The sequence below is a fragment of the Rhinatrema bivittatum genome, chromosome 1 (assembly GCF_901001135.1).
Source record: "Rhinatrema bivittatum chromosome 1, aRhiBiv1.1, whole genome shotgun sequence".
NCBI lineage: Eukaryota > Metazoa > Chordata > Amphibia > Gymnophiona > Rhinatrematidae > Rhinatrema > Rhinatrema bivittatum.
In genome coordinates this window covers 498,516,246-498,543,264 of record NC_042615.1, presented here as the reverse complement: position 1 = coordinate 498,543,264, position 27,019 = coordinate 498,516,246, and the positions used below count along the sequence as shown (strand labels likewise).

Below are 27,019 nucleotides of genomic sequence, written 5' to 3'. Positions count from 1 at the left end.
CCTCCATTCTCCCACCCCACCCCTGGGGACAGCATAGGGGGAAGGCAGGGAACAGGTTAACCAACTTCTGATAAATGTAGAAATATTATTACTAATATTATACTAACCCTCACAGCCCTGGGAACCCTGCCTATCCCCATTTCAAAATCATTAAAAAGGCCAGATGTGTCGCTTCTTAACTTGAAGAGTTTGGGTATCTGTACACTAGATAAGAATGGGGAAATCAATTTTTTTGTTTAGTAATGGCGATCTCCGAGTCTACCTGACTAATGGTAACTCGAAGTCCAGGCTTGGAAGTATTGCTGCTATTAATGTACATGTTATGTGTGTGTGTTCAACATTTCCTCGTCATCTTCTATTTTTTTTTTCTGTCCGTTTCAACTGCAGCCAGCACGCGCGTCAACGGAAGTAGCAGGCTCGGCGAATTTCTTTTTCCTGTTTTCTTTTCGCTCACCCCCATTCTCTATGGTCAGGAAGTTGTCGCGCAGGGCTGAAGCGCCCCTTTTTTTGGCGGAGGGCAGGACACTCTAGTCTCCTTTCTCTTTGGTTGGTGGGAGGGGCTGTGCGCGTGCGTGGATTTTGTCGGTCGCGCGCTCACTCTTGCTGTTTGCTCCTGAGGGTGAGTGGGGCCTGGCAGGGTTCGGTTGATATCTGATAGAGGCTGGGGGGAGGGGGGCGCTGGGTCTGTGCTAAAAACTGCCGGGAATTTTATTTTTATTCCTCTTTTCGTGTGGTTTATGTGACTGGAGTGGCGGGGACTGTTATAAATAATGATATTAATAATGGTGCGGCTATGTTCCCAATCCTCGCTGCAGTGCCCGTCTACCTCTCCTCCCTCCCGGTTGTTGTGTAACTGAGCTTCTGTAGGGAAACGGTAGTTAATCCAGACTTTAATGCCTTCCCTCAATCAGCATGTTCCTCGGAGTGGTATTAAAGGCAAGAAAATAGGAGGTAAATGGGCCTTCTAAAAACTTGTCTGGAATGCTCTTCAAGTATGACATAAGTTCTTTAAATAACGTCAGAAAGTTGCAGGTGTATTAGCTTTTTATTTATTTTACTTTCTACTTTAGTCATAGTGATCTATAATTTCCCCGCAGCCCAGCTCTAAAGAGGGGACCCGTGTGAGACTTTAGAAAGTCCTGTGCAACAGTAGTTTTGCATTTGAGCACAGAAAACGAGGTTCTCCAAACAGGGCTACTGCTTAGCGCGCTCACATGGAAATCCCATGCAAATGAGGGCATTAAGCATAACCCCCCAGCCCCCATGCAGAGATTGCATCTGGCCAGTGTACCTTTTTTTTTGGCATTTCAAACTTAACCCCTGGTCAAAGCTGGCGTTAAGTTTCTAGTGCCATGAAAAAAAAACATAGTTAAAAAATTAAAAAAATAAGAAACTCTTAATGTATGTGCCAGTGGCAGGTGTTGCCACTTACCCAGATAATATATTTATCCCTCTATCTGGTAGTGGGAAGCAGTTGCCAGATAACTGCATAAGTCAATACTAGTATGGTTGTCTGGTGCAATTTGCTACTACTTAACCAGATTACTTATGTGGCTAAGATGACCATATAATACTGACATATATGGCTGTCTGGCACCGCTTCTCACTGCCAGATAGATGCATAAATCAGACTTTATCCTGGTAAATAGAAGCAGAGGCTGCCACCACTTACCCAGATAGCCTGTCATGGCCTCCACCTCCTTCACTAGTTAAAACATGTGTCGACCTGTGCTGAATGCTTTTTTTTAAAAACTTTGTATGGGTTTTTAAACTCCTGATGCATTAGCATATCGGCATACTGCATTGAGATTAAAAACAAAAAAACCCCCAAAAATCAAAGCTTGGTAAAAAATTTTATTAGCACCAAGTTTATTGCATCGGCTTGCTAAATAGGTGTACTGCTTAGTGCCCTTGCATAGAAATCCTATGCAAATGAGGGCATTAAACAGTACTTTCTGATGAGACTGCCTTTGGCTAGTGCATCTTTCTTGGTGCTGGAAACTTAACTGCTGGGTGAGAGCTGGAGTTAAGTTTCCAGCACAGCTAAAAAAGTAAAGTTCAGAACAATGTTTGGTGGAATGACATCCTTGATAGGAGAAATGGCTGCCAGATCATGGCCATATTTTTGCATTTGTTAGACTTTCCTTTTGCTGTAATTCTCTAAATTCATTCTTGCTGCTCTTTAGATGTGCTCCTTAATTCTTTGGATCTTTAGGGTTTTATCTGGTTCAACAGTGGCAGCCACTGCCACTTACCCAGATAAAGTGCTGATTTATCCGGCTATCCTGCAGATAAGTATTTATCCAGTTAACTAGCGGTGACCCATACCAGGTAGCTGGATAAGTACTGACTTATCCAGCTAAGAGGCAGCTGCCTGCCACTGCCAGATTGCAGAATAAATCGGTACTTATCTGCATATGTAGTGGCAGCTGTCACCATTTAGCCCTAAAGATCCAAAGAGTTAAGGAACCATCTGAATAGTAGAGGGAATTAATTTAGGGCCGGATTTTAAATGCCCTGCGCGCCGGCACGCCTATTTTGCATAGGCCGCTGGCGCGCGCAAGTCCCGGGGCTTTGTAAAAGGGGCGTTTCGGGGGCGTGGCGCCGGCCCGGGGGCGTTGTCGAGGCCTCCGGACCAGCCCTTGGGTCAGGTGATGGCGTGCCAGCAGCCTGCTGGCACGCACAGATTTACGTCTGCTTTTAGCAGGCGTAAATCATGCAACAAAGGTAAGGGGGGTTTAGATAGGGCCGGGGGGGGGGGGTGGGGAAGGGGGGGGAAGGGGGGGGGGAGGGCGGAGGGAACAGGCAGCGCGCGCTGGGCTCGGCGCGCGCAGGTTGCACAAATGTGCACCCCCTTGCGCGCGCCGACCCCGGATTTTATAAGATACGCACGGCTACGCGCGTATCTTATAAAATCCAGCGTACTTTTGTTCGCGCTTGCGCAGTTTTATACAATCCGGCCTTTAGTGAATTACAACAAAAGGAAAGTCTTAAGTGCAAAAAAAAAAAAGCCTGGCTAGGACAATAAGGCTGTGATCTGACTGATCTTTCCTGTCAGGGATGTCTCTCCCCCACACCTTCTTAAGTTAAAATGTGTGTTCAGCCTGTGCTGCACGCACATTTTACATTTAATGTGCTTTTTTAAACTCATGATACATTGGGAGTTTACAAAAATTTAATCTGAGCATTAAAAACTTGTGCTAAAAACCAGCGCACAGTTTATGATCAGATTATTGCATCAGCCTGTAAGTTTGTATCTAAGGTGGTAGATGGTGAAGTGACTTGCCCAAGGTTACAAGGAGCGGCAGCAGAATTTGAACTCTAGCTTTCACACCCCTCTGCTTTGACATTCCTCCATGACTCAATATAGCTTCTGGAAATCTGCTGTAAATAAACCCCCACCTTCTTTCCTCATGACTTGCTGTGGGGGTGGGCTGGAAAGGGAAGGCAGCAGAGTTAGTCCAGAAGTTGATTCCCCCCCCCCAATCAAGAAAAGGTAAATTCTTCTGCACTGGAGCAGGCCATCCACATAAGTGGATTATGCACCTCTTCCAGCAGATGGAGACAGAGTAAAAGTTAACCATGGACATATCGTCCTGCCCCGACATCAGCCCACCAATATTCTGTGTCTTCCTATTGGAGATTGCTTGTAGTTTTTATTTAAAAAAAAAAGGAAAATCAAGAAGAAAAGTCTGATAGTATTGCTTGCCTCCTGAGGGGACACTGGTAGGTTCTTCCCTCAGTTGAGTCCTTGAGTCCAGCATCGTTTTCAGGCATAGACTTAAAAAGTCGAAGAGTAGGGAGGTTTTATTTCCCCTATTTTGCTCTTACCGGGTCTTTTTTCCTCTCTGGGGAGTTTAGAGAGCTGTAGAGGCGACACAGGCTGGCGGGTTGAGCAGCTATTGGTTAGACCTCACTGCCAGGCTCGATCTTCTAGCTGTGTTTTTCATGCGCTTATGTGCACACGTTCTCGCCAGGGTGGTTTAGTGACAGTCTGCCCAAGGCCATGGACTGTTTGTGTGCGTACGTCTGTGGCCTGCCAGTGATCACGCATATTTAACTGCATATTGAGTGCATATGTAGCCCCTATATGAGTGCTTATTGAGCACCTAGCGGAGCGCATAGTTGAGCTCGTATCTTATTTTGGGTACGCAACAAATCAGTATGGGGTGGTATGGTGTCGGAGACAAACAAGTCTTAAGTGCTTAGCGATCTGTGCTGCTTGCTATATAAGGGCAATACAGCCAGGGCTTTCTGTGAGTCTGTCAGTGCTGCCTGGATGCTTGAGGTGATTTGCCGCCTCCTGATTTTGCTGATGCTGGTCCATCCTTTCAGTCTGAGGGGAGTCTGACTGAAGGTGAAACAAGCTGGGTGTCCCCTTTTTCAGTTGATCTGATGGCAGAGACAGAGACATCGTTTTGGGATGCTTGGTCAGAGAGAGTCTAATTTGGGCTTATGGGACCTGGTATGGACCAGTCCTCCTTTTCCTTGGTGGAATTTTTCCAGGGCCTATAGACGTTTCTGCAGGGGTACCCATCAGAGATGGTGATGATGCCTTCTAAATCAGGGTCGTGTACTTGAGGTCCCCTCTTGTCTGCTAGCACCACGGTGCAGAAGTCCCTGATAATGTTCAGGAGGATGTGGATAAGGATGACTAATGACGATTTGGGTTTCTCCCCTCTGGAAGAGAAGGAAATTCCCTAGGATTTAGAGCCACATAGGACTCTGCTCCATTTCTTTCATAAAGATGAGTTGCGGAGTCTTTTATCTCAGACTCTGAAGATACTTGGTGTGGCAGGAGGTGACTCTACGGATGAGAAGAAAAAGGATCCCATATTGGTCACCAAAGCATCATGTTTCTTTCCCTTCTGGATGCAAATCAAGAGTTGATTGTCCTTGGAGTGCGTCAGAGGCAAGCTTTAAAGGGTGGGGTGGTGGTGGTGGGGGGGTTCTTTGGCAGGTTTGTACCCCTTTGATCTGAAGGCAAGAGAGCAGTTGCATTTCCCAACGGTGGTTGTGCTGGTTTGTTCTGTTACCAAGTGGATCACCATTTCAGTGGAAGGAGGGGCAGCTCTAAAGGATGCTCAGGATAGAATTGAAGCTATCCGTAAGCAGGCCTTTGAGGCCATGGCGATGAATTGCTTTCTGATGGCTCGGGCTAGTCTGCATTTCTCTTCAGGAGACAGAGGGAGCAGGGTTTATTGCAGAGCAGTAATGGAAACAGTAGCTGCCTCCTTAGCTGATATGGACTGTGGCCTTGTTCGCTCTGCTGCCAGAGGAGTTGCTTCCGTGATAGCGGCTAGGTGTCAGCTGTGGGTATGAAATTGGTCAGCGGACACAATTTCTAAGTCCAATCTCACAAGGTTACCTTTTTAAGGGTTCTTTTTTTTTTATTTGGCAGTGAGTTGGGAATCCCAGGTCCCTCTCTTGCCGGAGGATAAGAAGTCAGCATTGCGTCTTTTTTGGACGAGTGGCCTTCTAGAGATTACAGGTGTGTTTGTCCTTATAGGGGAGCGACTACTCAGAGGCTTTGTCTCTTCAGTAGGTCTTAGTCCTTTCAGACCAGAAAGCCTTGGAAGGATGCGGGCTCTAGGCGTGGAGCTTCTCTATTTTTACAATGAAGGTGTGCAGGAGATAGGCTGACATTTAGCTCGCTTTTATCAGAGATGGGTCCAGATCATGTCAGACCAATGGGTCTTGAAGTGATAAAGGACTGCTATGCTCTAGAATTCCTTTGCATTCCTTCGGATGCCTTTATGGACTCTCCATGCAACTCTATGGAAGAGTGGCAGTGGAGAATGCATTAAGGAAGCTGTTGAACTTTGAAGGCTGTAATTCCTGTTCCTGAATCACAAGAAAATATGGGCTGCTGTTCCATGAATTTTGACGTACCCAAAAAGGAGGGGGTTCTTTTGACCCATCCTGGATCTCAAATGAGTCAATTGGCGTTTGCAGGTGACTCATTTCCAAATGGAGATGCTGTGAGCCATAATAATGGCAGTACAATTGGGGGAATATCTCACGTCTATGGATTTGACAGAGGCTTATCTGCATATTCTCATTCTCCGGGAACATCACGATTTATGCAGTTTGCCGTTCTGGGATGTTATCAGTTTCAGGCCCTGCCTTTTGGTCTGGCCACTGTGCCCAGGACCTTCTCCAAGTTCATGGTGGTGGTAGCGGTGTCCTTGTGCAAGGATGGCATCCTGGTTCACTCATATCTAGATGACTGACTGATTCAGGACAAGAGTGTGAAAGAGTCACCTGGCTTCTCGCAAGGCTGAGTGGTGATCTTGGCCAAGAGCAGTTCACAGCAGTCTCGGATATTGGAGAGTATTGGTATTCACTTCAGTATGAGCTATGGTAGAGTTTTTCTGCTTGCGTCACATTCAGAATTTGATTGCTCAAGTTCAAACCTTGAAGGACTGTTTGCCCAAAAGTGTGGTCGGATTTGATGGCAGCCATGTTGGAGGTTGTCCCCTGGGCGAGGATGCACATGCATCCTCTTCAGCACATGTTGCTTTCCTGGTGGAGTCTGCAGTTACAGGACTACATGGTGAGGCTTCACTTGGAGTTGAGTGCCCAATTGCAGTGTGGGTCACAAGCGGATCATCTCAGGAAAGGAGTCTCCTTAGAGACACCAGATTGGTTAGGGCTCACGACAGATATGAGCCTTCTAGATTGGTGGGGCTCGCTGTCAGGAGTTGCTGGTGCAAGGTCATGGAAATGCAGAGGAACAGCAATAAGAACATAAGAAATGCCATACTGGGTCAGACCAAGGGTCCATCAAGCCCAGCATCCTGTTTCCAACAGTGGCCAATCCAGGTCATAAGAACCTGGCAAGTACCCAAAAACTAAATGTATTCCATGTTACCATTGCTAATGGCAGTGGCTATTCTCTAAGTGAACTTAATAGCAGGTAATGGACTTCTCCTCCAAGAACTTATCCAATCCTTTTTTAAACACAGCTATACTAACTGCACTAACAACATCCTCTGGCAACACATTCCAGAGTTTAATTGTGCGTTGAGTAAAAAAGAACTTTCTCCGATTAGTTTTAAATGTGCCCCATGCTGACTTCATGGAGTGCCCCCTAGTCTTTCTACTATCCGAAAGAGTAAATAACCGATTCACATCTACCCGTTCTAGACCTCTCATGATTTTAAACATCTCTATCATATCCCCCCTCAGTCATCTCTTCTCCAAGCTGAAAAGTCCTAACCTCTTTAGTCTTTCCTCATAGGGGAGCTGTTCCATTCCCCTTATCATTTTGGTAGCCCTTCTCTGTACCTTCTCCATCGCAATTATATTTTTTGAGATGCGGCGACCAGAATTGTACACAGTATTCAAGGTGCGGTCTCACCATGGAGCGATACAGAAGCATTATGACATTTTCCGTTTTTATTCACCATTCCCTTTCTAATAATTCCCAACATTCTGTTTGCTTTTTTGACTGCCACAGCACACTGAACTGATGATTTCAATGTGTTATCCACTATGACACCTAGATCTTTCTTGGGTTGTAGCACCTAATATGGAACCCAACATTGTGTAATTATAGCATGGGTTATTTTTCCCTATATGCATCACCTTGCACTTATCCATTAATCGATTGGAAGCATGGGCAGTTCGGCTGGTGGGCTTGAGGTTCACTGAGCGTCTAGAGGCTTGGGCGGTCAGGATAACATTTGACAATGAGACAGTGGTGACCTACATCAATCATCAGGGCGGAACCAGAAGTCAACAGGTGTCGTAGGAGATAGATGTGCTCATGGTATTGGCAGAGCAAAGTCTTCTAGACATATCAACCTCCCACATTGCTGGAAAGGACAATGTAAGGGCTGACTTTCTCAGCAGGCAGAGCTTGGACCCAGGAGAGTGGGAGTTAATGGACAAAAGCTTTCAACTCAGAGTGGAATGCTGGGGTCACCCGTTATGTAGATTGGCTGGTGACTTCCGGCAGTGCGAAGGTTCCACAGTTCTTCAGTCACAGAAGGGATCTGAAAGCACTGAGTCTCGATGCTCTCATCTGGGTGTGGCCACAGGGCTGTTATACACCTTCCTGCTGGATCATTTGGATGAATGCAAGTCAGACCGAAACAATCCTTTTTGATGGCTCCAGATTGGCCCTGGAGGCAGCTGGTGGGCAGTCCTCTTGCCTGCTGCTCCGGAAGGATCTGTTGCGGCAGGGACTCATTCTATATGACGATTCAGGTTGATTTTGTCTTGCGGTTTGGCCCTTGAAAGGGCTCAGTTGTTGAAGCGTGGTTATTCTGCTGTAGTGATTTCCACTTTGCTTCAGACCAGAAGAACTTCTACATCTCTGGCTTACGTTTAAAAGTTTGTAGAGTTTTCAAGGCTTGGTGTGAGGAGCAAGGTTCTCAGCTTCTTAAAGTGGAAATTCCTTTCATTTTGCAACTTTTGCAGGAAGGATTGCATAAAGGCTTGGCCCTTAACACCTTGAAGGTTCAGGTTGCAGCTTTCGCTTGTTATAGGAGGCGAGTCAATGGTGGGCCTTTGTCTTCCCATCCAGATGTGTCCTGATTACTGAAGGGAGTTAAGAACATAAGAGCATGCCATACTGGGTCAGACCAAGGGTCCACCAAGCCTAGCATCCTGTTTCCAACAGTGACCAATCCAGGCCTTAAGAACCTGGCAAGTACCCAGAAACTAAGTGTATCCCATGCCAATTTTGCTAGTAATAGCAGTGGCTATTTTCTAAGGCAACTTAATAGCAGGTAATGGACTTCTCCAATCCTTTTTTAAACCCAGATACACTAACTGAAATAACCACATCCACTGGCAACAAATTACAAAGTTTAATTGTGCGTTGAGTGAAAAAGAACTTTCTCTGATTAGTTTTAAATGTGCCACATGCTAACTTCATGGAGTGCACCCTAGTCCTGCTATTATCCGAAAGAGTAAATAACAGATTCACATCTACCCGTTCTAGACCTCTCATGATTTTAAACACCTCTATCATATCCCCCCTCAGCCATCTCTTCTCCAAGCTTGAACAGTCCTAACCTCTTTAGTCTTTCCTCCATGGGGAGCTGTTCCTCCCCTTTATCATATTGGTCGCCCTTCTCTGTACCTTCTCCATCGCAACTATATCTTTTTTGCGATGTGGCAACCAGAATTGTAAGCAGAATTCAAGGTGTGGTCTCACCATGGAGCTATACAGAGGCATTATGACATTTTCCGTTTTATTCACCATTCCCTTTCTAATAATTCCCAACATTCTGTTTGCTTTTTGACTGCCGCAGCACACTGAACCGACTGTTTCAATGTGTTATCCACCTAGACCTTTCTTGGCTGGTAGCTCCTAATATGAAACCTAACATTGTGTAACTATAACATGGGTTATTTTTCCCTATATGCAACACCTTGCACTTATCCACATTAAACTTTATCTGCTATTTGGTTGCCCAATTTTCCAGTCTCACGAGGTCTTCCTGCAATTTATCACAATCTGCTTGTGATTTAACTACTCTGAATAATTTTGAATCATCTGCAAATTTGATTACCTTACTCGTTGTATTCCTTTCCAGATCATTTATAAATATATTAAAAAGCACAGGTCCCAGTACAGATCCCTGAGGCACTCCACTGCCCACTCCCCTCCACTGAGAAAATTGTCCATTTAATCCTACTGTTTCTTGTCTTTTAGCCACTTTGTAATCCATGAAAGGACATTGCCACCTATCCCATGACTTTTTAATTTTCCTAGAAGCCTCTCATGAGGAACTTTGTCAAATGCCTTCTGAAAATCCAAATACACTACATCTACCAGTTCACCTTTATCTACATGTTTATTAACTCCTTCAGAAAAGTGAAGCAGATTTGTGAGGCAAGACTTGCCTCGAATAAAGCCATGCTGACTTTGTTCCATTAAACCTTGTCTTTCTATGTGCTCTGTGATTTTGATATTTAGATCACTTTGCACTATTTGTCTTGGCACTGAATTCAGGCTAACTGATCTGTAGTTTCTCAGATCACCCCTGGAGCCCTTTTTAAATATTGGGGTTACATTAGCTATCCTCCAGTCTTCAGGTACAATGAATGATTTTTACTAATAGATCTGAAATTTCATTTTTGAGTTCCTTTAGAACCCTGGTGTGTATACCATCCGGTCCAGGTGATTTACTGCTCTTCAGTTTGTCAATCAGGCCTACCATATCTTCTAGGTTCACAGTGATTTGGTTCAATCCATCTGACTCATTACCCATGAAAACCTTCTCTGGAACGGGTATCTCCCCAACATCCTGTTCAGTAAACACTGAAGCAAAGAAATCATTTAATCTTTCCGCGATGGCCTTATCTTCTCTAATTGCCCATTTAACCTCTTGATCATATAATTGTCCAACTGACTCCCTCGCAGACTTTCTGCTTCGGATATATTTTAAAAAGTTTTTACTGTGAGTTTTTGCCTCTACATCCAGCTTCTTTTCAAATTTTCTCTTAGCCTGTCTTATCAATGTCTTACATTTTAACTGGCCAACTCTTATGCTTTATCCTATTTTCTTCAGTTAAGTATATGTCCTCCTTGGTGGCTACCGGTGCCTCTGTAGAACCTTTAAATCTGCTCCTGAATTTCTTGGCGGGTCCTACCTTTCAGCCACTGTTGGCCTTTCCGTTGCACCTGATTACTTGAAGACATTCTTTCATGGCACTTTGGGTTTCTGAACTGCAAGCTCTTTCTTGCTGTGAGCCCTTTCTGCAAGTGGCTCCAGGGGTGGTATGCTTCAGACTGTACCTTACCTTTTGCCAAAAATGGTTTTTGGACTTTCATTTGAATCAGTCTATTTCCCTGTCCAAAGTGGGCAGGGATCAAGATGAGTGAGTATCGTCGTTTGCATACCTTTGATGTCAGGTGTCATCTGTTGCTGTCCCTGGAGGTTACTAAATCTGTCTGGAAGTCCAATTGACTTTATGCTCCATGGTGGAGGTAAACAGGGTGAACTGGCGATGCGAGCAACTGTAGCCCGTTGGGATAAGGAGGTCATCATGGCTGCCTATGTGGATGCCAAGATTCCTTTGCCGAAGCAGGTTAGACTGCATTCCACGAGGGCTTGGGTGGTATCATGGGTGGAGATTCAGTTATCTCCTGTTAAGGTTTGCCGAGCAGTGACATAGTCATCCTTAAACACCTTTTCCAAGCTTGGACATTCAGGCTCTGGAGGATGCTGCCTTTGTGTGGGCAAGTGTTAACTGGCCAGTGGACAGCCTGTTTGGGAGTAGTTTTGGTACATCCCCTTGTGTGGATTGACCTGAGTGTAGAGGAAAGAAAAATTAATACTTGCCTGATAATTTCTTTTCCTCTAAAGAAGGCAGACCAATCCACTATCCGCCCTCTGCTGCTAATTTTTGCTTTGGTTAGCCCTTTAGGTGCAGATGATGCAAAGTATTCTTGCTATTTGTTGGAGGATTGGTAAGTGACTTAACCAGTCATGGTGTTCCCTATTGATTGGAAGCATGAGGGGTTGATTGTTAATAGTCATGTTCAAGAATAATTAGTTTCTCCACAGTTTTATCAGGGCAAGGCTATATGTCTGTGATGTCAGTCTTATTCCATCTTCATCTGCTGGTAGAGGTGCATAACCCCCTGGTGTAGATTGACCTGCCTGCCTTAGAGGAAAGGAAATTCAGGTAAACTGTCAAAAAAAAACAAAACTGTAAGCTTTCCCAGGACTGACTTTTTTTTTTTTTTGGTGAGGGTGTTAGGAGGCATGAGGGCAAGCTCTTTTTGGAAGGTAACTTCCATATATACTTAAGGTCTGTCTGAGCTCCTTCTCCCTACCCCCAAATTGTGTGTTTGTGGGCTGTAATGGTTGAATGGCACAACATGAAGTCAAGGGTATGTGCATAATGGAAAAAGATGGAAGTTCTGAGGGAGGGTAGGCAGTGCTCTAAAGAGCTTTTGTCTTTTATGCCCAAGGTGCATCTGCTGATTCCTCTGGATAAGTTGGGTATGTCATGCTTTCTCCAGGCTATTGTTTTTTCTTGTATTGGAGGACCAGTGTAAAAATAATTGATGTGCACGAATTCCATTCTTCAGAAATGATGTGGTCCTGAAAGCTCATGTATGTCATCAACTCTGTATAATTCTGATGCTGGTCCAGAAAAGATTTCATAATGTGCAAAAGGGGCCAGTTTTCTCCAGGACTTGATCCAGCACCTGGAACTTTTTCTCCACATGGTTGCAGCTTTTGACTTTTATAAAGCCTTGAGAACTGGTTCCTCTGCACTTTAACAGTGTGAAGGGAAAGCCTGGGCCTGTATATATGCAGGCTTGACAGGCATTAATTAACAGGATACAAGCTTCATCATGCAGAGAAGCTGAAAGTGATTTGAAATGAGTTGTGCTGTTTAAAAATAAAAAAAAGAAAACACCTTTATTGCCAGATATAGTGTTGTCTGTCTCTCCCTGTCAGTCGTGCCAAGGATGCTGGGAAATTTCTAGTTGGTTTCATAATATTTATAGCATACTTAATTGCGTTTCTTTCAGTTTTCTTGGCTCTGGCAGAGATCATAGCTGGTTAGGGCCATGGTCTCCACTATCTTTTTAGCTTTGATGTCGTCAGCTCTTCCCCAGAGCCTGGTGAGGTGTATATATAGGTAAAACCTACAAGAACAAAGTGCAGCAAACTTTTAGTGTTCCTATCATGTTTTATCTCCTTTTTATTTAATAATCATCTTTTTATTGCTCAAGAATCACTGCCAGCAGATACAGAAAGAGCCATATGTAATAGCCAGCCCAAAAATGAATTAAAATGGTTGGGATAGTTAGTGGAGTTGAGCTCTTTATTAAGGAATGTTTAAGTGTGATTTTAAAGCAGTGCTGAAAACTATCTTCCTTGGCGAGTTATACCATTCAAAAAGACAGTCATAAAAATCCACTCACCATAATCTACTAAGAAGATCTATTTAAATCTTTTTTAGTAAATAACTTTTTATACATTTGCCAAGAACTAAGAACTGTAAATATCAAGTAATCTATCCCTCACTTCACTATGCATAGAGAACAACCCTCAAACCCATATTATGCCACCCACAGATCACGTTAGACATGACAAAACATAAACCCCCAAAAAAGGGGGGAGGGAGAAAACAAGAGAGAAATAAAAATAAAAAAAACCACAAAGGAAAAAATCATTTAAATAAAGCCCCAAATTGAGAAAATTCATTGAGAAAGCTGTAATCCATTCAGAGAAGATTGCCAGTAAACCACTGAAAACTTCACAGAACTCACACAGGAATCTTCAAATCAGTTGTAAAAGCTGGTCACATGAGCCTTAATGTCCAGCTATTGAGCCTTCTCCTTAGTTAAGTGTTCGCCTGTCTGCATATGTTTATTTGTAGCATCAGCTATTTTGATTCCTATATAGCTGGAACAGAATTTCGTCTGCTGTGAAGTGTTCCGCCATTCCAGAGAGGCACTGGCTTAGGCATGAAAAATAGAACTAACTGGCTTCTTTCCAGGCATAAGAAATGTACAGCTCCTTTTTTAAGGGTGAGATCATGTGTTCTCTCGCTATCTTGAAAGCCCCATGGAGCACAGATGCTGAAAAGGAGGAGTAACTCTTATCACAACACCCGACACTGCAGCGTTTCAGCAGCACTTGCTGCCTGCATCGGGACTGCCACTTTTATTCTAAAACCAAAGAATTAATAAAAAGAATCACTAAAAAAAAAATCCCAAGAAAAACACCAAACAAATGCTTACACAAAGACTCACCCCAAACATGCTCGACCCAGACTTGGTAACTCTTCCAATGCGTGAGCATGCTCACATCCTAATAAAATCATTAAACCCCTCCCCGTTGGTTTGTCAGACATACAGCTTAATCTGCACCCAGCATGTGAACAACTGGCAGTTTAGGTCTCTTCATACTGAGTGTTTAGAACCCGGCTCAGGAATTGCTAAATGCACCTGCTTCAAACTACTCTCGTATTGTTTTGTCTAATCCTAAAGACAGAAATTTATGGAGGAGGAAAAACATATTTAAACAAATTTCTGAGATTATAAGGAGGATTTTAATTTATGCCATTTAGTTTCATTAATAAAAAACATTCCATTCCACCACCTTGTTTAGACTAACCGGAACTACAGAACCTCACTGAAAAATTGTGTGGTTTTGGTTTTTTTTTGTATTGGTAATCTACTGAAGTCTCCACCTCTTACACATGGGATGGGTTTTTGAAAACCACGAATCTCAGATCTTCAACTTTATGCTCTGCCATCTCCCAGTGGGTGATCAGGGGAGCCTCATGTTTGCCACATCTGATACAACTAACGTGTTCCTGTATCTGTATTTTAAGTTTGTGGATTGTCTTGCCTCTATAACAGAGCACGGACACCATATTAAATAGATCACGCCTATGGAATCACAGGAGGACTCAGAACGTCTGTTAGGTAACACCACAGTGTCCCCATTGAAGGAGAGAGGGCAGATACTACACTTCCCACAAGGATAATTTCATCTGATGAACTCTGAAAAGTCACTTTTCTACCCCTTGCACAGGGACCAGAGGTCCCTATCCATTGATAAACAGAGCCCCGTTTATAGTCCTTCTCATCCCTCAGAAACTTGGTGTTTAAATTTACGTAAATCATTAGCAAACTCTTCCATTTGTGTTTTCAGATCAAGACTCTAAAGAGAGCCTAGATTTTACTAGCACCAGTTCTTTCTAAATCTACCCAAATCTGAGCCACTGTACCTTGTGCCTTCTTGATTATCAGTAATATCAGATCTAATGTGCACTTAATTACTTTATTCCAATCCTGTATGAATTCAGGATCCTCATTATACAACAGAGGTTCTTTTTGTAACTTTTCAGGGCTCATCATATGACTTATCAGGGGATGAGGGATAGATACCCACAGAGAGAGGACAGTCGTACCCCCCTTCTGCCTCTGGTTCTTCCTCTTCTTTTTTAAGCTCCAACAGGTATTTGACCACCACAGCAAAGTGGGCTCCCCTTGAGTGGTCCAGGAATGACCTGAGGCACAAGAAAAAGTTTCACTGAGACTTTTGAGACAATCAGACTATGGACCAGATCACAACTTCCAGATACTCATGGTAGTCAATTTGTTCTCCAAGACCCATAGTTCAGCTCAATTATCTGTTTTGAAGAAGGGTTTATCTTTATGCCAATTAACCAATGAAATGAATTTCAGTTACAACTAGCTTTACAAAGATTTACTTGATAATTGAGGCTAAAATTATTTTTAGTTTTCTGATGAGGTGTCTATAGTAAATCCAAAATTATACATGGGTTCCCCAAGGTCCTCTAGATCCTGTGATCTTGACTTTTTTGTTGAATTAGTTAGACATTCAGGCTGTTAGACCTAAGAGGCCCTTTATAGCCATAGTGACAATCTTACTAAGTCTGAACGGCGAGCAGTGGCACAATTACAGGCTGATCTGGATATAGTTATTGAGCCAGCTGACAAAGGAGGTGCAGTTGTAATTTTAAATACCAGTGATTGGAGGAGACTGAATAGCAATTGTTCAACAGTTTCATAAGGTACATTCCTGATCCTACACCACAGTTGAAATTGACTGTTGACCAGTTGATTGAAGAGGCGTTCCTAGCACAGTGGATCACCACCAAGGAATGAAGAAGGTTTTTGACAGTTTCAGTTCCCTTGTGCCCAGCCTTTTATGTGCTGCCCAAAATCCATAAATGGTTAACTAAACCTCCAGGGAAGACCAATAGTGTCCTCTAGAGGTTCACTGTTTGAACCTCTCTCCATTTTTGTGGATACATTTTTGAGAGGTTTTGTTGAGAAGCTCCTATCTTATATTAGGGACTCAGGCCACATTATTGCAATCCTGGAAATTTGCCAGTTCCTATTCCAGAACTTTGGATGGCAACTATTGATGTCACCTCATTGTATACGAATATTCCCCAGAATGATGCCATTATGATTGTACGTGGGTGGTTAGAACAAAGATCGGGTCCATGTCTGCTACCGACTGAGTTTCTGGTTAAGCTGGTTTCTATTAGCTATGAAACATTTTTTTGTTTCAAGGAAAACATTTTTTCATCAAGTTAAGGGTGTGGCTATGGGGTCTTCAGTGGCTCCCAATATTGCCATCCTTTACATGGGCTGGTTTGAAGAGCAGATGTTAAGCTGGTGTCAGTTTAGGAAGAATATAATCCTTTATATTGACGTTCTGTTATGGCCAGGTAGTCACATTGATTTGGACTGGGGTTTGTTTTTTTTTTTGATACGGTTGAATACTCAGGAACAGAACTTATAGTTCACATACTGTGAGTGCCACGTTGGTACATTTTTTTTTGGATATAACTATTCCCTATGACGAGGAAGGTTTTAGTTTTCTAATAAATTATAGTTTTATTGTAGCATCATTAAGTAAATACAATACAAACAAATGGACAGAACAAGCTATCCTACAGTTAAGGACCTAATACTAAAAGTGAACCAATGCTTAAAGTTACAAACAGTAAATCTCCACCCCCCCCCCCCCCCCCCCGTACATTAAACATGACTGATAGATATAAAAGAAATACAATTTGACGATGGGCACATGGCATATAAGGCATGCTAAGGAACCAAAAGGACTATTATAAATAAGTTTGGGAAGGAATCTATGGGTGGGCTGACCTACTCCTTAACCATGGATCCCATATTTTATGAAACTGAGTGTGGTTTTTAATGGCTGTCAATTTGGACAAGAGACATATCCTATCTAGTCTCTGCAGGATATCATCCATGGTGGGGATAAGATCAGATTTCCATCTGTGGGCCAGTACAAAGCAGGCTGAGAGCATAATCTGGAACAATGCCCCCTTATGTGCGTCTACATCAAGGGGCAAATTCAATAATGAATGTTCAGGAGGAGGGCTTATGGGAGAACCCAGTAACTTATGAGCAAGAGAGAAAACTGCCACCCAAAATAGTGACCTGAGGACACTGCCACCACATATGAAAAGACTCCCTTTCTCCACATCCCTTCCAACAAAGGTCATTCTGAGCTGGGAAGGCCTTATGAAGGCTCACTGGAATGAAGTACCACCTCAACATGACTTTATAAGTGTTTTCCTGCAGATATGCAGAGATGGAACTTGTTTCATACACAGGAAAATTTGGTCCCAAGCCTCATCCAATAGCTCTCGCCTCAAGTCCTGCCCCCAGGCCACAGCAAAGGTAGACTTCCAACATGGGTCCTGATTAAGAAATCTATATAGATTTGAGATCATCCCTTTCATGGCGTCGGCGTGATCACACCAATGCTTACTGAGTCTTTCCCAATGATAAATCCGACCACACCCTTTCTGAAACTAGAAAATGCCTAATCTGAAGAAATCGAAAAATTTCCCCCTGCCCTAATTCAAGTTTGCCTTGTAGCTCCGGAAAAGTAACATAGCCCTGTGCCCCCTTCCCCCCATCTCCCCCCCCCCTCCCCCCCAAAAAAAAAATTCAACGCAGGTAAGACCTTTAGTGAATATATACTGTCTGGCTGGGAAAAAAGAATTGTAGTTTAATAGCAGACTTGAAAAAATATCTACAGGAGCCCACCAGTTTATTCTTCCATTGTCACCAAACCTTAAAAGTAGTGCTGGTCGTTAGGGGCATACAATGCAGTGATGGCCATGAGAATTGTGGCTGCCATACTAAAGCCTATAAAAGTGTTCCTCCCACCATAGCCCATTCTATCCACACCCAATGCTTAATTTTTTTTTTCTGTGCCAGTCCAGAATAGCGCGGAGTTGCACTGCTGCATAATACCAATGAATAATTAGGCACACCCAACCCACCCTGGAATTTTACAGAACATGACCTTACTGGCTATTCGCAGTGGCTTGCATTTCTAAATGAAGGCAGATAATTCGTTTTTGCGAACACTTCTACATAACAGTGGGGATATGGATTGGGAGATAGGAAAAAATACCCCAGCCGCGGTAATATGTTCATTTTAATAGTAGCTATCCTACCTAACCAGGACAATGCAGGGCCAGACCAAAAATCTAAATCATGAAATATATTCTTTATGAGCGGGCAGTAGTTCAGCTCAAATAACTTATTCAGAGAGCTGCTAATCCGTATGCCCAAGTACTTAATGCTCTTTCTGGCCCACTCGAAGGAGAACGTTTTTCAGCAGCGGAAGCTGGTCACTAGGAATAGTAAGGTTAAGTAATTCAGATTTTTCTATATTTACTTTAAAACCGGAGACCCCACTGAATGTACTCATTGCAGCAACTATCCCATCTAAAGTGCAGACCGGGTCTGTCAGAGTAAAAAGAATGTCATCAATGAAGAGAGAGAATTTAAACTCCTGGTCCCCCACTTGACCCTCAGAGATCGCCATTGACTTCTGGATAGAAGTTGCTAAAGGTTCTAAAAACAAAGCAAACACAATGGGGACAAGGGACAACCAGTCTCATTCTCTGCCATATCAGGGAAAAAGGGAGAATAATAACTATTGACTTTGACACATGCTTTAGGGTCTGAGTAGAGTTGCTGTAGCCAATTAAGGAAAAAGGGCCCAAAATTAATTTTCTCCAACACACAAAACCATGCCAGTGCACCATGTCAAATGCTTTCTCAGCGTCCACTGAAAGCAAAACTGCTGGAATTTGTTCTTTCTTAACCACTGTATCAAGTCAATGATCTTGCGCACGTTGGCAGCCATTCGGCCAGGGATAAATCCTGACTAGTCAGGATGCACTACATGAGCCATTATCCTATTCAGGTGGTAGGCCAAAATTTTTGACAATCTTAAGATCCACGTTGAGCAGTGAATTAGGCTGGTAAGAACGGCATAAGGTCAGAACCCTCCCTGGTTTAGCAAGAATAGTTATCCCAGTTACATTAGACCCTGGAAATAGTGAATTACCCATATGTAATGAATTATACCACTTCAGTAGCAGAGGTATTAATTCTGAAGAAAACCTTTTATAAAAAAGGGTGGTAAAACTATCTAGATCGAGGGCTTTATTCACCTTTAGATCTTTTAATCAGCTGAGAAATCTCAAAGGATGTTGTTTCGGCATAAAATAAACCTGCCTCCTCTGACAGGGAAGGTACATCGATCTCATGTAGGTAATGGTCCATCCGGGCCCCAGATATGGAAGAGTCCACCTTGTACAGATCCCCATAAAAAAGTGTAAATTGGCGAATCTCATTGGGTGACATCAGTTCTCCCCTATCTGATTTGATCTTAGTGACCAATTGTTGGCATACATGCTTTTTGAGCCGATGGGCCAATAGTTGGCTTGCTTTGTTACCCCACTCAGAATGCTTCTGCTGGGCCTTTTGCATTTGAAGCACTATCTGATCAACCTGCAGAGCTTGCAGTTTGTCCCTCAATTGCAAAATTTGTCTATAAACAGAATCAGACAAGGTATATTTTGTCTCTTCCAGGAGCAGAAACTCCACAGTCAATTGCTTTTGCTTTTCCAATTTCTGTTTCTTGACAAAAGCTGCCCTGGAGATCAGTCACCCCTGAAGAACAGCCTTCAAACTATCTTAGAGAAGAGAGGGCTTAATGCCATCCACATTAATTACTATGTAATCCCTAATATCGTGCAGGAGTTAAGAGCAAAAAGTCTCAGCAGGGTATCATTCAGTTTCCAACACCTCCCATCCTTGTCCTGTCGGTGATAGCGCAGAGCCATCTACACTGGGGCATGATCAGACCAGGAAATGTGGCCATTCTCTGCTTGAGAAAGCTGGGAAAGCAATATTTTATATATTTTATCCATTAGGAAAAAATCAATCCTAGAATAGGATTTATTAGGGATGGAAAAGAGAGAAAAGTTTCTAGACTTGGGAAAAAGATGACGCCAGGCGTCTACGAAATCCCATCTCAACATTTTAATGGTGGCCCTAGCTTTCCCAGAGCCCAATCTGATTCCCCCCCCCCCCCCCGGAGTTAACCAATTTGGGAAGCAGGGTTATATTGAAATCTCCCGCCACAATCAGCAAGCCCTCTCCCTTAGACTGTAAAAAAGCACTAAGTGCGGAGAAGAAATCCCCCTGCCCCTCAGTGCGAGCATAGACATTCACTAAGAGAATATAGCTCCCCCTCTAACTGGAACTGAACCAGAAGAAACCTCCCCAAAGGATCAGCAACACTTTAACTATCGTTCCCTTAAAATCCTTTTGAGACATTATCCCCACACCTGCATACTTTGAAGATCTAGTAGCGGCAGCAAAAAAAACTGGGAAGTGAAAAGGCAAAAGGTGTTCATAATGTTTCTTTAAGTGTGTTTCTTGCAAAGCACTATAGATGCCCCCCAGCTAGAAGATCTGATTTGAGGAGTTGCCTCTTGTAAAGTGTATTGAGTCCCCCTTACATTTAAGGATAAAATTCTGAAATCAGCCATCCAGAATGAACAAGCACTAGGAAAACATTACCCCAATTCGTGAATCTCTGTCCCTCTGGCGCCCATACCCCCAGCACAATAAAAACCTTCCAAGAACGCCCTCATCGTCCCAGCTAAAAACAACCATGCCCCCATGGTCACAAAGAAATACCGGTTTGCCAATGTATCCCCTTCCCCACCCCCAATCCAACTGCTAGTACACTCTAGCACAGTGGTTCCCAACCTTGTCTTGGAGACCCCCCTAGCCATTCAGGTTTTCAGGATATCCACAATGCATGAGAGAAGATTTGCATGCACTGCTTCCATAACATGCACATTTTCTCTCATGCATATTCATTGTGGATATCCTGAAAACCTGACTGGATGGTGAGTCCCCAAGATAGGGTTGGGAACCACTGCTCTAGCAGAACCACAAATGCAGTCATGAAGAACATAAACAGCTTGAAAATTGGGCTCAGTTTTACACCTCAACAGCAGAACTCCGAGGAGCTGCTTCCCCCCAGCCACCCCCACAATGTAGGAATATCAGCATGATAAACAAGCAAAGTGAATCCCTGCACCTTTTTCATTTACAAGAAACCACCTAATTTATATTAATAGAAAGGTAACCAAAAATATTGGCCATCGGTGAAATTTGTAACCTAGAGAATAAAGGCAATTAGTAATTGGGGTGGGCATATCAGCCTTGTTAATTAAGGAGGATTCATTGAACAGTAGATCCACCTTTCTTCATTCCCCCCTGCTCAACGGCAGGAGGGGATGAAGAAAGGTGGATCTATATTCAGGCAACAATCAACAAGGACTGAATTACATAGTCTGAATAAACAGATAAGCATGGGTGTAGCTTGCTTATTGCGGTGGTTAATACCCCTAACTAAATTAAGCTATTTCACTTAGATGCAGTTCCAACACTCTCTACATTAATGGCGGCGGTGAAAGGGAAATAGAATAAAAAAAGGTTACTAAGAGCCAAGAGAAACAGATAAGTATGTGAGAGAGAAAAAAAAGTGTGAAAGCTTGCTGGGCAGACTGGATGGGCCGTTTGGTCGTCTTCTACCTTCATTTCTATGTTTCTATGTAAGTAGCTAGACATTAAGGCTCATGTGACCGGCTTTCACAACTGATTTGAAGATTCCTGTGTGAGTTCTGTGAAGTTTTCAGCGGATTACTGGCAATCTTTTCTGAACGGATTACAACTTTCTCAATATGGGGTTTTATTTAAATGATTTTAAGTGGTGATTTTTTTTTCCTTTGTGGTTTTTGACTTTTCTTTTTCTGTTTTTTGTTTTGTCACTCTCCCCTTTTTCAGGGTTTGTTTGTTTTGTTTATCATGTCTAGCGTGATCTATGGGTGGCATATTATGGGTTTGAGGGTTGTTCTCTATGCATAGTGAAGTGAGGGATAGATTACTTGATATTTAAAGTTCTCAGTTCTTGGCAAATGTATAAAAAGTTATTTACTAAGAGATTTAAATAGATCTCATTAGTAGATTATGGAGAGTGGATTTTTATGACTCTCTTTTCTCTGGTGTCCTTACTTTGTGTTTTGAGGTCATTACAAGCAGTGGTTTGTGTGGTGTTAGTTATACCATTTGCCTTGCAAATGGTGGTGTGTGATATAATCTGCCCTCATGCCTTCCTTTCTTGTTTTGCTTTGTTCTCTAAAGCTCTCCATTTCCCTTCTTTAGAGAGGCTCTTAATCCAGAACAATGAGTCTCCAGTGGACTGCAGTAGCAACGTTCCTTTACGCTGAGGTGTTTGCGGTCCTGCTTCTGTGTGTACCATTTATCTCACCCACGAGGTATGTTGGGCCTGGTCTTCTCACTTTGTGAGGGGCAGAGGGCATAAGCTGCTAACTATAGGCACACAATGCTGGGTTCTGTATTGGGAATCATCATCCAGGTAATGAACCTTGTAGTTCTTGTGGACAGTACATTGAAATCCTCAGCCCAGTGTGTGGTAGCAGTCAAAAGAGCAAATAGAAGGTTAGGAATTATCTTAAAAAAGGGAATGGAGAATAAAAGGGAAAGTATCATATCCCTCTGTATTGATCCATAGTGCCACTGCACCTTGAGTATTGTGTACAGCTCTGGTCACCCCATCATAAAAATAGAGGAACTAGAAAAGGTGCAGAGAAGGGCAACAAAAACGATGAAGTAGTTGGAATGGCTATGAGAGGCTATGCAAGTTATGGCTCTTCAGCTTGGAAAAGAGATGGCTGAGAATGGGACATGAGAGCTTTTTTTTTAAATTGAGTGGGGTGGAACAGGTAAATAAAGGACAGTTATTTACCCTTTCAAATAATACTAAAACAAGGTGACATTCCGTGAAACTAACAACCAGCAGATTTAAAACATAGAAAATTCTTTTTCATTCTGTGCGCAGTGAAGCTGTGGAATCTGTTGCCAGAGGATGTGGCCAAGGCGACTAGCATAGTGAAGTTTAAAAAGTTTGGACAAGTTCTGGAGAAAAAGTGCATAAAACATTATTAGCCAGGTAGCCAAAAAAAAAACTATTGCTATCCCTGGGAGTGACCTTAACAGGAGCTAGATCTACGTTATAGTATCTACTGTGTGCTTGCGCCTGCATTGTCCACTATTGGAGATAAGATACTGGACTCGATGGACCTTTGGTCTAATCCAGCATGGCATTTCTTATGTTTCATTGCCAGTTGATGGTGCTCTTAAAAGTCCTCTGGTGCAAGTACCTGTATCCTTTATTTTTTTTTCCAATTAACAACTTAAAATATCTTTAAATTACCCTCCCATCCCAACTCTCAAGCTTCCTTGAGGAGGTAAGAGCACACATACAAGGCATCTCTATTGGATGCAAACAGATGGAATATGTAGGATGACCAGGTTGTTTCATGTTAAAAAGCACAAGCTGAACCATTCCAGGGGTCTGCCTGCAGTGCATGCCAGACTTTTTTTTTTTATAGTTCTGATCTCCTTTTTTTTGTGGGGGGGAGGTAGGATGGGCAGGAGAGATTCAGTACTTTTCTCCTCCTTTGGATTTCCAGCTTTGTCAGAGCCAGGGCCGGGATCTGGCTCCAGGAGCCTTCATTTGTAATTACCTTGGGATTCTTTTCCCATATTTTATGTCCCTTTCCAATGCAGTTTACTCCAGTCATTGTGGCGACAGTGCTTGGCTGAGGGTCATGTATCCATGTTCTTTATAGGATCTTGCAGTTGTCGACCTTTAATCCAGCTACTTGGTGTCACCATTGCACAATGACGTACTCCCACTCTTCTCCCCAGCGGCTGTCAGTTATGATTTCCTTAGGAAAAGCATAGGGCTGTATCGCCATGCATGCACCTGGGGGAAAGGGGAGTAATAAAAACTGGTTCAAGCTCTCCACTATGACATGGAGAAATGTCTTCCCCCCGCCCCCCCCCACCTCCCTGCAAAACTGCATTGAATCTTCTTTACATGGTATTTGAATCTGTTCCAGTTCCGCAGCAAGAGGCACATGGGCTTTCTGATATTCCCAGGAACATAAGATAGAAACCCCTCCCATTCCTCACCAATTTGAGTGAAGCAAAATATGCTGCTTGGGAGGAGGGGAGAGCTAGCAAAACCTGTTGGCAACAAATCAGACCTTGCATTGCAAGCGCAGCACGGGTCTCTAAGAATGCAGCCACATAGGCCAGAGGTTACACTGGTGCTCTGTGTGTAAAGGCTGGATATTAATTTTCTATCTTATCTGCCCTATTCCCTTACCCCCTGTATAGATGGCAGAAGATCTTCAAGTCAAAGCTGGTGAATCTGATTGTCGTCTATGGTAACACCTTCTTTGTAGTCCTGATAGTCATCCTGGTACTCCTCTTACTTGGTAAGTCAGGGGCTCGGCCATGCCCTGCATAATTTATTTTTTCTTCTAATATGCCTGAGTAGGTTCTAACCTTGTGCTGATCATCTCCCTGTTTGTAGTGCATGCTTATTTTGCCAAACTGTATGGGCAGGCTGGTTAGGCCAAGCACTAGATGAGGGCTGAGGTTTTTTTTGTAAATTTCCCTTTCTCTACCCTACCCACCTCCTGGCTTTGTCAGGCTTTTGTTTATGAACTTGCCGCATCTGGTGCCAGAGCATTACAAGCTTTCATCTGCATCTTCCCGACTTCCCTAAACCCACCCCCCCCCCCCCCCCATACACACTCCAGCGTGGGCTGAGAGTCACAAACTGTGGCTCTCTAAACTTGCTGTAAATGTGCTTATGACTCAGCAGGGCAACTGTTGTGCAATGGCTGGGACTTCCTCCTCCACAGTCATTGGAAGTCTGTAAGCACTGCATCTACATCCATAGGCCCAGCTGGATAAGCAGAGACTTAGTGTGTGTGTGTGTGTGTGTGTGTCCCATGTTGCAATTACATGTTCGGAGACTTCAGCTTAACTGCTTCTGTAATGGAGCCAGGAAAGGTTTGAGGGGTTGGGGGAGGAGACAGGAGAAATGCAATTGTGTGATTTGTTGTTGTGTTGTAATGTGTTCTGTTTAACATTATGTATGCTTTTATAATGTGTGCTGAATTTTATCTGGAAATTGAAAAATAAAGAATAAAATAATTTATTCTTATACCTTCCAGCCAGACCAGTCTAAATGCATGGGTTATGCCCACCACACATTGCTGACCTCAGCCTGCCAATATTCTTTGTCACCAGCAGATGGTAGGAGAGCATTCTGTGCTGAGGCCTAGTTAGGCTTGAAAAAATGAGGATAGATTTGGATCTCGAAAGGGCAGCTCCCAAGGTGAAAGTCCAGTACTCCCTCCTGAGCATTGCCCAAGACCAGGGAACTTCCAAATATTGGAAGTGCGCCATTCAGATCTTAATCTATATCCTACCCCCTTTGCTTCTCTGCAGATTCATGTGCTGTCTTTCTGAGGATTAATTGTGTAAAAAAAAAAATGCAGAGAAGGTTTTTGGGCAGACTGGTTATCTGTCTTTCTCCCTGGATTTTCTGTTCTTTCCACAGTTTATTTTCTTAAAGCAAAAATGAAAAAGAGAGGAGAAAGTCTGAAAAGGATCTCCTGATCAACAGAAGTTTTGTATAATTCAGGATTCCTCTTTGTGGGGGTTAGAGTTTAGGGGGGAGAACATGGCCTCATTGTCTGAGCATGAGAAATAGATCGTGCCGTGCTCAGTGTGTGAATTGCATTGGCACGGGGCAGGGGAATGGCACATGTCAGACGTACACAGGAGCAGAGGCAGCACAAGTCCTGTGCTGCCCACGGGGGAACCATAATGGGGTTGGTAGTCTAAATGGTTCTTGTTAGTGAGCTAGATGCCATGGTGGGAATAGCAGTCAAATTTGGAGTTTCTGCGAGAGAGAGAGAGGGATCCAGGGTCTTTGTTCCCCACGATCCCGGATGTTGAATTGGGGGCAACTTGAACAGCAAGTGTTAAAAGGGACAGCACCTGTACCTCCTGCAATTTCAGCTGAAATTTCTAAAGTGCTTGCATAAGCCCCATAATCCTTTTGTGGCTCCCCCTCCCCAAGGGATGGTTGCTGGGGGAAAAAATGCAAGAGGAGAGGGGAAGATAATGAGATGAAAATTCCTCTACATCATTCTTCATTGCTGAATCTCAAAAATGGCAGGGAATGTGATAGTGAGCTGCAGATGGAAGAGAGTGAAGGTCCTCCCAGGGGAAGATGAGGGCTCTTCTATAATCAGGCTTTTCCATATGGATGAGCTACTGGGGTTGAGTTGATCTCTCCATTCCTTGCAGGCTCTAAATATATTGGAGGAGAAGGTCCAGGAAGGGCCAGAGGCTGCTGAGGCTCCTGTTATGGCTAGTCTGCTCAGACTTTCTAAATTTCCCTTAAACAGGGTGGTAAGAGAGATTATTTTCATTTTTTTGTTTATATATCAAATCACCGATGAAGGGTGCATATTGTATATGATAAACATTTTTGTAATGTAAATCAAATATTAGACTGGCCACCAAATGCCACATCTGTTTTTGATAACACTAATAACTGCAACTCAAAGCAACCACTCCATACCCACACATTCACAACTTAAAATCAAATGCTTAAACTGAATACATTACATTAAACAATCAATAGAAAGTAGATGACAATCTTCAAGCTGTACTAGATCACATACATAAAAATGATTCCAAGCTTGTTGATATTCTTTACCGAAAGGTTTATGTAAATATATAGCATCCAGGTGTTCTAACTGAATCCTGTCCAATATCAAATTGTACTATAAACCCATCAGAAGGGCCCCATCTTTAATCCAATGCTTTAAAATACATAGCTAACCAAAGAGCAATTTTAATAAATTTTTGAAATTCTTTGACTCCCTTACAACCTTTAAGTAAGAATGTCACCCAGAAGAGAGAGTCTAAGTCGGTGGTTCTCAACCTTTTTTCTGTCTGGACACACCTGATAGTTCTCACATGCGTGACACACGGAACACATGATGATCACAAGGCTAAATGTAAATGTACACTTTGCGTCCACAGGAACCCCTCCCTCGCCTCTGATCCTCAGCAATGGGTATAAAGCAGAACTAGAACGTTCCCCGTACAACTCACGGGGAACGGTTGCTGCTATTGAGGTGTTATCTCAATAGCAGCAACACAAACTCCCTCTACTACCAGGCACAATAGTCCACTTATAAAAAAAAGACAGCAGTTCACCACCAATGCATGTCC

General features: G+C 43.2%; 1 protein-coding gene and 1 long non-coding RNA gene across 2 annotated transcripts in view; one reads left to right on the top strand and one right to left on the bottom strand.

Moving 5' to 3' along the window:
- Window positions 1-470: 470 nt before the first annotated feature.
- The window catches only part of BCAP31 (B cell receptor associated protein 31), a 113,757-nt gene continuing 87,208 nt past the window's right edge, over window positions 471-27,019 (top strand). The window contains exons 1-3 of the mRNA XM_029609305.1: window positions 471-619; window positions 22,049-22,161; window positions 24,092-24,192. Of these exons, the coding sequence (XP_029465165.1) occupies window positions 22,070-22,161; window positions 24,092-24,192 (193 nt within the window). The 5' untranslated portion in view covers window positions 471-619; window positions 22,049-22,069. The remainder of the gene's footprint in view (window positions 620-22,048; window positions 22,162-24,091; window positions 24,193-27,019) is intronic.
- Window positions 12,664-13,768, bottom strand: LOC115095518. The gene is made up of 2 exons (XR_003857801.1): window positions 13,739-13,768; window positions 12,664-13,654 (listed from the first exon to the last, which is right to left on the bottom strand). It is a non-coding gene; the product is annotated as an uncharacterized LOC115095518 (long non-coding RNA).